The sequence below is a fragment of the Lipotes vexillifer genome, unplaced genomic scaffold (assembly GCF_000442215.2).
Source record: "Lipotes vexillifer unplaced genomic scaffold, Lipotes_vexillifer_v1.1 scaffold602, whole genome shotgun sequence".
Lineage (NCBI taxonomy): Eukaryota > Metazoa > Chordata > Mammalia > Artiodactyla > Lipotidae > Lipotes > Lipotes vexillifer.
The window spans coordinates 609,267-621,928 of NW_006790307.1; the positions used below are offsets into that span (position 1 = coordinate 609,267).

The window sequence follows — 12,662 nt, forward strand, 5'->3', positions numbered from 1 at the left end:
TTTAGTTGGTGACAGAAGGTAAAATGTTTATAATAAAATCCCTTAACAATCATGATTTTCTGTTATCATTATAAGCTATAAACAAAAGTAAAGGAGTATAGTTTCCAAAGGCTTCACATAAAAGATGCTGGCCAGCATGAATCCATGACTTAGAATGATCCATAATGTGAACATTCTAGAATGGACCACTAAAAATTTTACTTTTCCCAGAAATGTGTATGTTTATTGAGCACATAACTCCAAAGAACAGACATTTTATAGTCTACTTTCTCATAAAGGTTATACATCCACAAGTGAGTTATAGGTATGCCAACATATCACTCCTCTCAGCACTGGGAGATAAAGTAGAGAAGACGACACAACATGAAGGTAAAGGGGGAATGGCTCCCTGGGCCAAATATTTGAGTCGAAGAGCAGCAGGGTGACCCATTTACCAGTATGACATATTAAATACTATCATTTTCTCTATGTGTGAGTACATGAAGGTTAGTAAACAATGCTTTACAGAAACATGAAAGCAGTTTGTTTAATGGTTTATAACCTTCAAACCATCCAAGTAAAATAAGCATTGATCAGCTATACAAACCAATGTTAAAATGACTGCTTCAAAATGTGTCAAAAATGCAAATATATAATTTCTTATAAAATCAATCCTAGCGGTATGTATTTTTAAACTCTGAAAGCATGCTTCATGAAATGTATCAGTGCTAAAAATGGATTTTAAAATGGATTTAACATACAATGAAGGATTATGGTAGAAACGCTATTTACAAGCGCAAAGAAATGACATAAGAAATGTACTCTGGCACAGAAATAACTACAATTAACAGACGACAGAAAATTTATACAATTTTTTAACTGCTGAAAGTTAATTGTATAAAGGTAAATTTCTTAGAAAAATATAGAACTTTAGATCAAGAGACATATTAGAGTAGGGAATATAAGCAAGTGGAAAGAGCCCGGCTTTGAGTCAGAAAAAAATCTAGGTTTGAATCCTGATTCTGCCTCTTACCTATGGAAGAGCCGAGCCTCCGTTTCCTTCCTGTAAGAAGGAAATAACACTACCTACCTTATAGAGTTGAAGTGAAGATTAAATTAGATAAGATATACACATATTAAGTGTTCAATAAATGGTAGCAGCTGCTGCTAGTAATCTAATCTTCCTCCCAATGCAGGACTCTCATTAATAGCAATCAGAGGGGCAGCCTTAGGGGAATTTATTGAATAGTACCCTAATTTTATATTCATTTTTGCTTAAGAAGCTAAAGAAAGAAGTTTATCAAATGAATTCTAGATAAAATAAGGAGCAGAACTTGTGTTCTTAGAGGGGGAAAATAGTAGGAAAAGATTAAATGTCACACAATCAGTAGAATGCTGAAACCAAAAAGCAGGTTACTGTGTTCCCAGTCTAAAACCGTTATAATAACTATATTCTTCCTCATTTCTCAAACAGTCTATAATACAACACTTCATTCAAACAACAATAAAGCAACTAGAAGAAACAGTAATGTAATACAAGTTATTTTCCTGACTCAACAAAGAGCTCCTTTATCCTTTTGCTTAATATACAGAATATCAAGGAAATCAACAAGTTAGAAACTGTACTTCTAAAATATTTCCACTGTTACTAGGTATAATTCTGAAATCCATGACCAAAAAAACTCTAAAATTATTTTGTTTTACAAAATGTATATTTGAAAAACTTAATAATAGGCCAATCTGGCTCCTTCCAGCAATCCATAACAGGAAAGAAGTGTTAATTATTCTATCCCCCTCATGGTTCCCAATAGTGATCACCTCTTGCAATTATTCCCTCCAATAAAATGTACCTTCAATCACAAAACCTATTTCAAGAAACATTAAAATCAGTATGGTCAAGAAATAATTTTCTACATAAAAAATGACTTCAAAATGCAACAAAGTTTTATTAAATAAAAATTCCCTAACCACAAAAGCAATTTAAAAATGAAATATATAAGTTTTTAAGTTTTCCTTAAAAATTCATTGTACAATATACTTAAAGGTATGGTGATAATTCCTAGCATTCTGTTATTTATTCCAGGATGAAAACAACAAAGATATATGATTTTGACTATATCATATCTACAAACAGAAAAAAAAAAAAACAAAGAAAGAAAGTTTTAAATCTAGATAGAATCTGAAAAACATCTAAAAATAGTATGGTTAAAAAAATAAGAAACCACTGAAGTCAGAATGAAATCTAGTAAACAAAAAGAAAGACTATTAGAAGATAATACATTAAAAAGACCAAAAGAAGAAAGGGACAAGAGAGGAAGCAGGCAGAAAAACAAAATAGTCAGTAAGTCACAGGACCTGGTAGCTTATGAATCAGAAATCAATAACAAATTATGAGTTTACCAGATATTTCAAGTAATTTTGATTAAAACATTAAGTTTTCAAAAATAACATTTTCAGAAGTGTAATATATGGTGAAATAGTCAATGTAATTAATTACTATAGAACATTTAACATTCAGAACATACTAAAGAAAGTATGGCAACGAAGATCTCTATATTATATTGTCTGAATCTTAGGTTAGAGCCAAAGCACAAATTTAAAGGTATATTAAAGGCTCTTAATATGCATTGCTAAACTGTTTTCTACAAAGTTTGTATTAATTATGCTCCCACAGCAGTTACTTCAATGTTCCCTCACAGATAATGGCTACTCTTCCACTTAAAAACAAAAACCAAAAAACCAAACAACAACAACAACAACAAAAACTCTCTTTGCTAGTATGAGAGGAATATAATGGTATTTTCTGACTATGATTTTTTATGATTGTTATTACTGGATGAAAAATTTTCTAATTATTTTTGTAGATGTATCAAAATTTGTTATATCTTTTAAGTATATCATTTTAACTCCCTTTATAAATAGGCTTTTATCTTTAAAATACAGAGTTTGAAGATTATTTAAATGGCAATGAATTTAAGAGATTTTAGAACACTGCCTTCAAATCGTTTGATATTTAATTCTAAATTCTTTAAAGTCTGATTTATTTACATTTAACTCTATTAGGTTATTGTTGCCATATAAAATTTTGACATACTTATATACATTCAAATTAAAAGTTTTAAAGGTTAATTTTGAGTTTTTTTAGGTAAACAATCATATCTGCAAATAATATTAATTTTGTTATTTTCAACATCAACTCATTTCCTTCCCTTTCTCTAACAAAAAGACTCAGTAAGAGTCCACTATCTCCTACACCTTATAATAAGTTCTAAGAACACAGCAGTAAACTAGAGAGGCAAGGTCCTTGCCTTTGTTAAACTTAAATTCTAGTGGAGTATACAGGAGAATAAATAATTAATAAATACATACTTCAGGAAGAGATAGTTGCTGTAACTGTTAAAATGCAAGAAAGTAGTTAGGATATAGTAGTAGTAGTACTGATAGTATATACAAGGCTACTTAGGGAAAGTGGATGTAGTGAGAGAGAATACCATGTGAAGATCTGAAAAAACTAAGCGCAAGGTCCTGAGACAGAAACAAATTCAATGAGCTAGAGAGTCAGCCAGGATGACTCTCTATGTAGTTAAACACTAATCATGAGGATGACAACAATAATGGTGATAGAAGGTATCCTCATTTTATACTAGATTTTAACAAAATATTTATTATAAATTGGCCTGAGAGAAATCCTACTTGCCATAATTGCTGTAGGCTAACACAAGTAAGAAAGTTAGGTACGAGTTGAAAATGGTTGCCATTTGTCAAAACAAGGAAGTAGTCTACTCTAATCAGTTTCATGAGTTTTTTTTTTAAAGTAAGGATAGGTGCTACATTTCATGTCTTTACAGCACATATTAAAACAAGGGAAAAGAGGTTCCCACAAGTTTGTGTGTCTAAAATGAGTATGCTCATGAGTATGCTCACCAAATGAGTGCAACAAAGACTCAAAAGACTAGAAAATACGTTAGCAATCAAGATACAGATATAGTTTTTAAGAAAACCCTAAAATTGCTTAGATTATACCGCTCCCAAAGAGTTGTCTATTGTGTCTTATATGAATGTTTTTCATTTTCTATAAGTCTCCAAAAAAAAATATAATTAAAAACAAATAATTAAAAATCACACAATTACATGATACAGGAACTATCAGTATCCAAGCTTTACATATAGATAAGGAAACCAAGGCACGGAAGAGGTCATATAACTTTCCCAAAGCCACAGAGCTAATAAATGACAGCGCTAAGATTCAAAAAAGGGAAAGGGAAAGGGAGAAATCAAGCCCACATCTGCCTATGATTTACTTAATCTTGTGAAAACATTTAAGTAATATATCTGTAATATTTATATACTTTTATACCTCAAAAACAGCAAATTCAGCATTCTTTTGAAAGACACATACATGTACAGGCATCTCTTGAAATAAAAGGCCTTGGAAAATATGAAGTAGCCCTAAAGAAATACTTAGCAATTTAATGCACACAATCTTATAAAGAACAGTTTACCAAATACTTCTACAACCATGCATATGATGAAGAAACAATTACATTTTATGCTCTATGGTTAGGGTAAATCAGGAATTTGATTAGGTTTTGGGGGTCTTTTTGCTTTTGGGGTTTTTTTTTGATAGCTGGCTTAAAGACTCACTCAACTACTGGCCAGTTTTCCTTTATCATAAATTACAATCTAAAATAATTTTCTCACTGTTGCCAGGAAGGAAAAGAATACAAAATTATCCCAGTCATTTATTTATTATGTTTAAATTTTTTCTCTTTAAAAGCCTTATAAAGCACAAAATAATCATTATCTGCAGATGATATACATAACTACTGAAAAAACCAAAAGAATCCATGGCATAATGTTATTATTATTCATTATAGTAGCAACATTTAATATTTACTAATTGGTCTTCTATAAGTTTTGCATACAGTCATCATTCAGTCCTTAAAACCACCACCCATTAGACATGTACTATTTTTCTTATTTTATAGATGAGAAAACTGAGACATACAGAGACTGAGTAACCTGCCCAAGGACACAGCTAGTAAACCATGTGACTGAGATATAAACTCATAAAATAGAATGTCCAGAGCCCATACTCCCAATCAACAAAAACTAATAAAAAGAGTTCTGTAAGGTGGTTAGTTATAAAATAAATATATACACATACAAACTATTTCATATATCAGTAAAAACCAATTAGAAAAATGTAATGAAAACGGCAACCATAAAACCCTACTTCTTAAACGGCATAAAGAACAGAAATAGCAGAGAGACATACTCTTCTGAAAGAAGGTAAACATCAGTATAAATGTGCAACAGTCAAAAACATTTTGGTAAAGGATGTGAAAGACCTTACCTGACTAAGATGTGAAAATTGCCTATAAAGCTACAGCTGTTCAACTATGTTGTAGTTCTTCCAAAGAATCAATATGATATACAGAACAAGAGTTAAAAAACAAGCCAAAAAAATCAGACATTAGTATATATAAGGGAGAATTCCAATTAGCCATAAATGAATGGTCTAACTCAGGGGCGGGCAATTTACTGAATGCAGGCCAAATCCAACACACTGCTTATATTTGTAGGGTGCATAAATTAAGAATGTTTTTTCACATTTTAAATGGTTATATAAGTACCTACATATTATCCTTTATTTAGCCCCTTGGCCCACAAAGTCTAAAATATTTACTATCTGGTTCTTTATGGAAAAGTCTTCTAACCTGTGATCTAAACTATAAAAAAAATTGTTGGGACAACTGGATACCAGATAACCTTATGGGGGAGGGTGGGTGGGGGAGGCACCACAAAATTCACACCTTAATCCAAAACACACTTCTAATGAATGTAAGTTATATGTGTAGAATTAAGCACAAAAATGCTAGAAGAAAGTAAGTGGGGAAAGTCTTCCTAGGTATGATCTCAAAAACTGAAAACATTAAAACCAAAAAACCCACACAAAACTGATGAGTCAAATTCAATAAAAATGATAAATAATTTTATATTAAAAAAACCAAAAAAGCAAAAAACTGAAAAACTATTTATGACAAGAGGTTATTAACCTTAATATATGGAAAACACGGACAAATACACAAGACATCAGCTCAATAGAGAAATAGAAAATGGCACAAAAACAGTAATCCACAAAGGAAGAAATAAAAATGCATATATGCAATGGAATATTACTCAGCCATAAAAAGAAATGAAATTGAGCTATTTGTAATGAGGTGTATGGACCTAGAGTCTGTCATACGGAGTGAAGTAAGTCAGAAAGAGAAAGACAAATACCGTATGCTAACACATATATATGGAATTTAAGAAAAAGAAACGCCATGAAGAACCTAGGGGTAAGACAGGAATAAAGACACAGACCTACTAGAGAATGGACTTGAGGATATGGGGAGGGGGAAGGGTAAACTGTGACAAAGTGAGAGAGTGGCATGGACATATATACACTACCAAACGTAAAATAGATAGCTAGTAGGAAGCAGCTGCATAGCACAGGGAGATCAGCTCTGTGCTTTGTGACCACCTAGAGGGGTGGGATAGGGAGGGTGGGAGGGAGGGAGATGCAAGAAGGAAGAGATATGGGAACATATGTATATGTATAACTGATTCACTTTGTTATAAAGCAGAAACTAACACACCATTGTAAAGCAATTATACTCCAATAAAGATGTTAAAAAAAAGGGGAAAAACAGATGATAATAATTATACTAATTACTAAGTTGAAATTAAGTATATTAACAATTCTTATAAATATATATGCACACATTATTAGATATATGCAATATATTATATATTGTATTAGCATATATAGTATATAATGGTTTAGGTTACACGTAAAATTGTTCATTAAATGATCCTGAGGTATGTGTTATTTGTTTGCTATTTATAAATAAGGTAATTGATTCTCACATAAATTAAGGGATTAAATATAAAAAAAAAAAGGGCCATCTACACGGAAAGGACACATTGCCCTGTGTGTATGTGTGTGTGTGTGTGTGTGTGTGTGTGTAAATTAAGCAATGTTTTACTGCACATTAAAACAGTAAGTTTCTTTTGTCTATCTGTAAAAACTTAAAAGCTGGCATTCTCAAGGGCACAGAGAGTGCTGATGAGAGTAAAAATTGGTGCAAACTTTCTAGTGAAAGACATGTCAATATGGCCCAGAGATTTAACTACTAATATATTTTAAATAAAAATATGTGAAATATAGAATCAAAATTTTAGCCGTAAATTATTCCCGACTAGCATTATTGGTAAATTTTCCCCTCCCCGACCCCACGCATATTTTCTAAAATTTGTGCAATACCCCTTACTATTTTGTAATGAAAAAAGTATCAGCAACACAGAAATTTATTAGTAGCTATTATATTATTATTCCCATTTTCAGATGAGAAAACTGAGGCTTGGAGAAGTTCTTGCTAATAGGCAAAGCCAAGATCCAAACCCATATCTGTCCTGTTTTAATCTCCATGTCTTACTACCTTATTAATTAATTTAAAAAAAAGTTTTGTGAAGCAAATCATTCTGTTATTTCTGTGACAATTAACCTGGAATAGTAACCAACATATGTATATGAGTGTATGTAATAATTCTGACTAAAAAATTCTGACATATAATACAGTATTTCTGTTCCCTAGAAGACAGACATCTCTGTCGTTCATTCTCTGCACATACTTTTTAAAGAATTTCAGTTTGAAAGCTTTATATCTTCCTGATAAGAACGAATGCTTTTCATCAATAAGTAATATTCCACTACCATTTCTGCATCAATCTTAACCTGCACTGTACAATCAAAGTACACAAGCAGATCAGTTTCTGCAGTGATGCTACCGGAAAGACATCCCAAATTATTTAACTATAACATCGAATCTTAAACTTAGAAATTTATGTAAAAAATAATTCAGGTATAATTTACATCAAATAAGAAATAGCTAGAAAGGCAGTAAGATAACAGAAAATTAATTAGATGACATTATTCTGTCAGCTATTCAACTGCACAAGAAAGCCACCAAACACAAAATTTGAAAAGAGTCCTAACAATGCACTTGATAGTTTGTTGCCAAAATGACACAATTTTCAAATAAAAATAAAGGGGAGGGCTTCCCTGGTGGCGCAGTGCTTGGGAGTCTGCCTGGCGATGCAGGGGATCCCGCGTGCCATGGAGCAGCTGGGCCTGTGGGCCGTGGCCGCTGGGCCTGCACGCCTGGAGCCTGTGCTCCGCGACAGGGGAGGCCACAGCACTGAGGGGCCCGCGTACTGCAAAAAAAAAAAAAAAAAAAGGGGGGGGGGGAATAACACCAAAACAGGAAAACAAAACAAAACCCTACCAGAATTCTAACTTAAACCTTGAGTAAGCCTATTTGTGAAATTCTAAGACACAGGAAGTAATTTACTAATGATCAACTTTAATGAAAAATGACGGCATTTGTTACAAAACTTAGAATTTTAAAAGTGTTTTAAAACATCAGAAAGAATCTCAGATTAATATCTAGAGTAAATTGCTGTACAGACAGGGAAATTAGGAATAGCAAGTTTATGAAAGTTTGAAAGGGGAAAAAAAGTTGGGCAGGTACAAAGTACAAGAATGCAACTGGTTTGACTACAGTATATAGCATACAATTTAAGTAGCTTACCAGAATTTGAAAACAACAATGGAATTTATTTTAAAATATTTTATCTATTTGCTAATTATGACTTGGCTGTGTTCTAAATCCTTTCATTCCAAAAGGGATTACTGAACTACTAACCTTCCAAAGCATTTAACTCATACTTCTATAACATATCATCTTCCATGTTTTTGAATACAGTTCTTCAATATTTTTCTGTTGTAGCATACCTATAGCTAACAGAGGAGAGATGGTCTGCCTATCTGAGGTCTAGGATTATAACCAAAATATCAGAAAGCAAAGGAAAGGTTTCATTGCAGCCTGACATTATATCTTTAAATCTGTACAAATCAGCTTTCTGCTCTTTATAAAAGTATTGTTTTAATATAAAAACAAGTTATTTCACAAATTAAAAAACAATCGATGTTCTAGAAGTAATACCTTGTTTACCCCATGTCTTTTGAGTACTTCCTACCACAGTATTACCATATCTCAACTTGAGAATCATACAACATTTTGTCTCCAATAAGAATTTAAGAAAGCTCATCATCTTTGTATCCCTAGGGCCTAGCACTATGCCTAAAATATAGTCACTCAACCAAAGGTGGTACTCTACAGTTCATTTACTGCTTTTCAGGAATCAGAAAGAGGCAGACATATACTATTGAGTAAACACAGCTTAACGGGTTAACTTACATCTTTTTCTGACCGATGCGGAAACATAGAAGACTGGCTGTAGTACATGTTTTCGTCATGGTAGTCACTGTCGACCCCCTCTACAAACTTCTTTCTTGAAGCACCAAACATGCTGTTTGTCACCTAAACAAAAATATTACTTTTATCAAGAATAATGTTTTGGAAAATGTCAGGCTTTACCTTACTCCTATGTGGAAAACATAAAATGAAGGGAGCATTGCTAAGTTAAAGAAACAGATCAACTAAGAATTAATGATACAGGTGAGAAAGTCATAACAATGTAGTAGTAAATGTTTACTTTCAGGCCCTGAAATCAAGAGGAGAAACTTAAAGTCTGTCACATGCAATGATTCCAATTATTTTAAAAGAAAAAATATTACTTATTCTTGAAAATTGGCAACCCAATATAATTTTCTCATACAAAGGTTTTTTAAAAATTAAGTTTGGGTTTAATTATTCAAAAATTTCACATGCATCTTCAACATTAGTGTCTTTGTCATCGTTATACCTACTTTTTAAATTATGTTTTCCAGAGCACATCATCTTCACTTACAATCTAGGTTTACTGAGATATAGCACTTTTTGAGTCCATGTATAATGGCACACTGGAAATCTTATCTCAAGCCACAAGCTCTCACTCATGTAATAGTAGGATAATTTTTTTCACTCATCATCCTGGTATAAATTTATGATCTCTACTACATAACCTGCTTACTCTTTTGCTTTTTAAGTCTTTACCATATCCAACACTAGTAATTTTGAGCCCTCATCAAGATAATTACTAAATCTGTGCTAATTTTTATTTTATTTTTTTCCATAAGGTGACCTGTATAAAGCTTCCAAAACTATCAATTGACAGGTTATTTAATTAAGGTCAATGTGTGTGTCTTATCCCTAATAGTACTCTGCAGTTCAAGTAAACTGAAATGTCATGATAGACTTGTAAAGACTAGAATACACAGTGACTATATTATTTCACAAAAAAAATGGGGAAAAACTCATCAAATTTGACATCTGTCTGGTACACTCATTATGAATAAGGGTATTTTCTTCCACTGTAAGAAAAAAGGAACTTTCTTTTACTTCTCATTTCAAAATGAAACACTGTAGTTACTGCTGTTAATCAGTAGACATGGTGATTGGTATACTGCAGATTTTAAGGCCAAATTTGATGTGCAAGTTTGTTGAAAACACCCATGTTACTTAATAATTGCTTTAGTTTATTTTTATTTTTATTTTTTTTGCGGTACACAGGCCTCTCACTGCTGTGGCCTCTCCCGTCGCGGAGCACAGGCTCCGGATGCGCAGGCTCAGCGGCCATGGCTCACGGGCCCAGCCGCTCCGTGGCACGTGGCATCTTCCCGGACCCGGGCACGAACCCGTGTCCCCTGCATCGGCAGGTGGACTCTCAACCACTGCGCCACCAGGGAAGCCCTAATTGCTTTATATTTTAAGTTCCTTGTTCAATCTGTAAGAAACTCAAATATTTAAGTATTCTTCCTGTTGAAGTCTGAGAAAAAGCTATTCAGTTAAATATGAATACCAGTCTGAAGACAACTTAACCACTGCTTTGCTATATATCTTAGGCTATATATCTCTTTAGGTGTGAAATACAGAAAGATATTTTCAAGGATCTATTAATTTGTTAGAACATACTTTATCTTCTTTGGGCAGTGGACTCCCTGGTGAATCTCAGGCAAGTGCTTCTATAACTCTGAATGTAATTTTAAGGACTAGGTAGGATCCCTCATGCCTAGCCTCTAACCCCCTAAGTAGTCCCTGATAGGAAAGAGAGGTTTTTTAGTGAGTTTTATTTCAGAAAAGTAACAGTGGAAAATAGTACTTTAGAGTCTGCAAATTAAGACTCTTTACACATGAGATTTTAAAGGTCTGTTTTGTAAAAGTTAAGGATACATTTAATTCTCTTTAAAGGACAATTACTACTGAGCTCTAATTCTAAAAAAGAATAAACACAGGAAAATGGCATGAAACTTGCAGAATTCACTAAAATTTCAGGAACGTACCAAGATATCTCTCATCAAATTTTACGTACATAAGTTAAGTCAAATGGATGTAAAGTGAACTCTTAACAATTGTGATGTAACATTCATCATCAAAACCAATTACAGACTCTTAGAATCCTAAAATTGAAATTAATTGTACTGGATAAAAAAACTTCATTCTAATATTGTGCAAAGAGGTTTTACTGATTTGAAAGCAAAACTAAACACGTGAAATGCCTCAGACAGAGGAAAACAGAAATGTTCTCTTTCATCAATACCAAATTTTCCCAGACTCACTGTGTGTGTGCCAGAGGGAGGGAGAGAAACCACAAACAGGTAGAATTTCATTTTTGTTTTGTGTGCTTCAACACAGAAATTACACAACACTGAAAATACTAATTATTTTTACATGACTTCAGCAAAAAAAAAAAAAAAAAAAAAAAAGAGGTAAGAGTGTAATACTCTGCCTTCAAATTCAAGCCCCAGTCCCAGGGATGGGTACTGGTATGAAACAAAGAATTCTCTGATCCACGGCAAAATCAGAAAGAAAAAGGAGGACAACATAGTAAGTTTTTCAGAAAAGCTAGTTTTGGGCTTCTCTGGTGGTGCAGTGGTTAAGAATCCACCTGCCAATGCAGGGGACACGGGTTTGAGCCTGGTCCGGGAAGATCCCACATGCCGTGGAGCAACTAAGCCCTGTGCCACAACTACTGAGACTGTGTTCTAGAGCCCGCAAGCCACAACTACTGAGCCCACATGCCTAGAGCCCGTGCTCTGCAACAAGAGAAGCCACTGCAATGAGAAGCCCGCACACCATAAGGAAGAGTAGCCCCCGCTCGCCGCAGCTAGAGAAAGCCAGCGCACAGCAACAAAGACCCAACTCAGTCAAAAAAAAAAAAGAGATAGTTTAATTTTAAAGGGTGTGTCCTGTATTCCATATAGAATGACAGAATGGAGTAGAAAAGTATTTTAGACTAGCCAGGAAGGGTGAAACTAGGAAAGTAACAATGAAGCAGAGAAGTAAAGGAACTAACTAGCTAAAGACAGACAGGAAGAGCAGTCAGTGCAAAGTGACCAACAAGGTCCTTAGTGGTGCGGCTCAAGCAGAATGAATTCAGTGGAAGATGGTAGGAACTGAAGTCAGAGATACTAGTGTGAGCAGATCATGTGCCTTGCAGGCCTGGGGAACTCTGGATTTTATTCTATGTGAAATGAGAAGTCAAGAGAGGATTTGGGGGTTCCCTGGTGGTCCAGTGGTTAGGACTTGGTGCTTTCACTGCCATGGGCCCAGGTTCAACACCTGGTCGAGGAACTAAGATCCCACAGGCTGCACGATGCAGTCAAAAAAAAAAAAAAAAAAAAAAAAAGAAGA

At 33.7% G+C, this 12,662-nt stretch overlaps 1 protein-coding gene across 1 annotated transcript in view; it reads right to left on the bottom strand.

Annotated features, from left to right (window-relative positions):
• CNOT2 (CCR4-NOT transcription complex subunit 2) overlaps window positions 1-12,662 on the bottom strand; it is a 112,896-nt gene that overhangs the window by 36,199 nt on the left and 64,035 nt on the right. Inside the window, exon 3 of the mRNA XM_007463543.1 lies at window positions 9,288-9,410. Coding sequence (XP_007463605.1) covers window positions 9,288-9,410 — 123 coding nt within the window. The remainder of the gene's footprint in view (window positions 1-9,287; window positions 9,411-12,662) is intronic.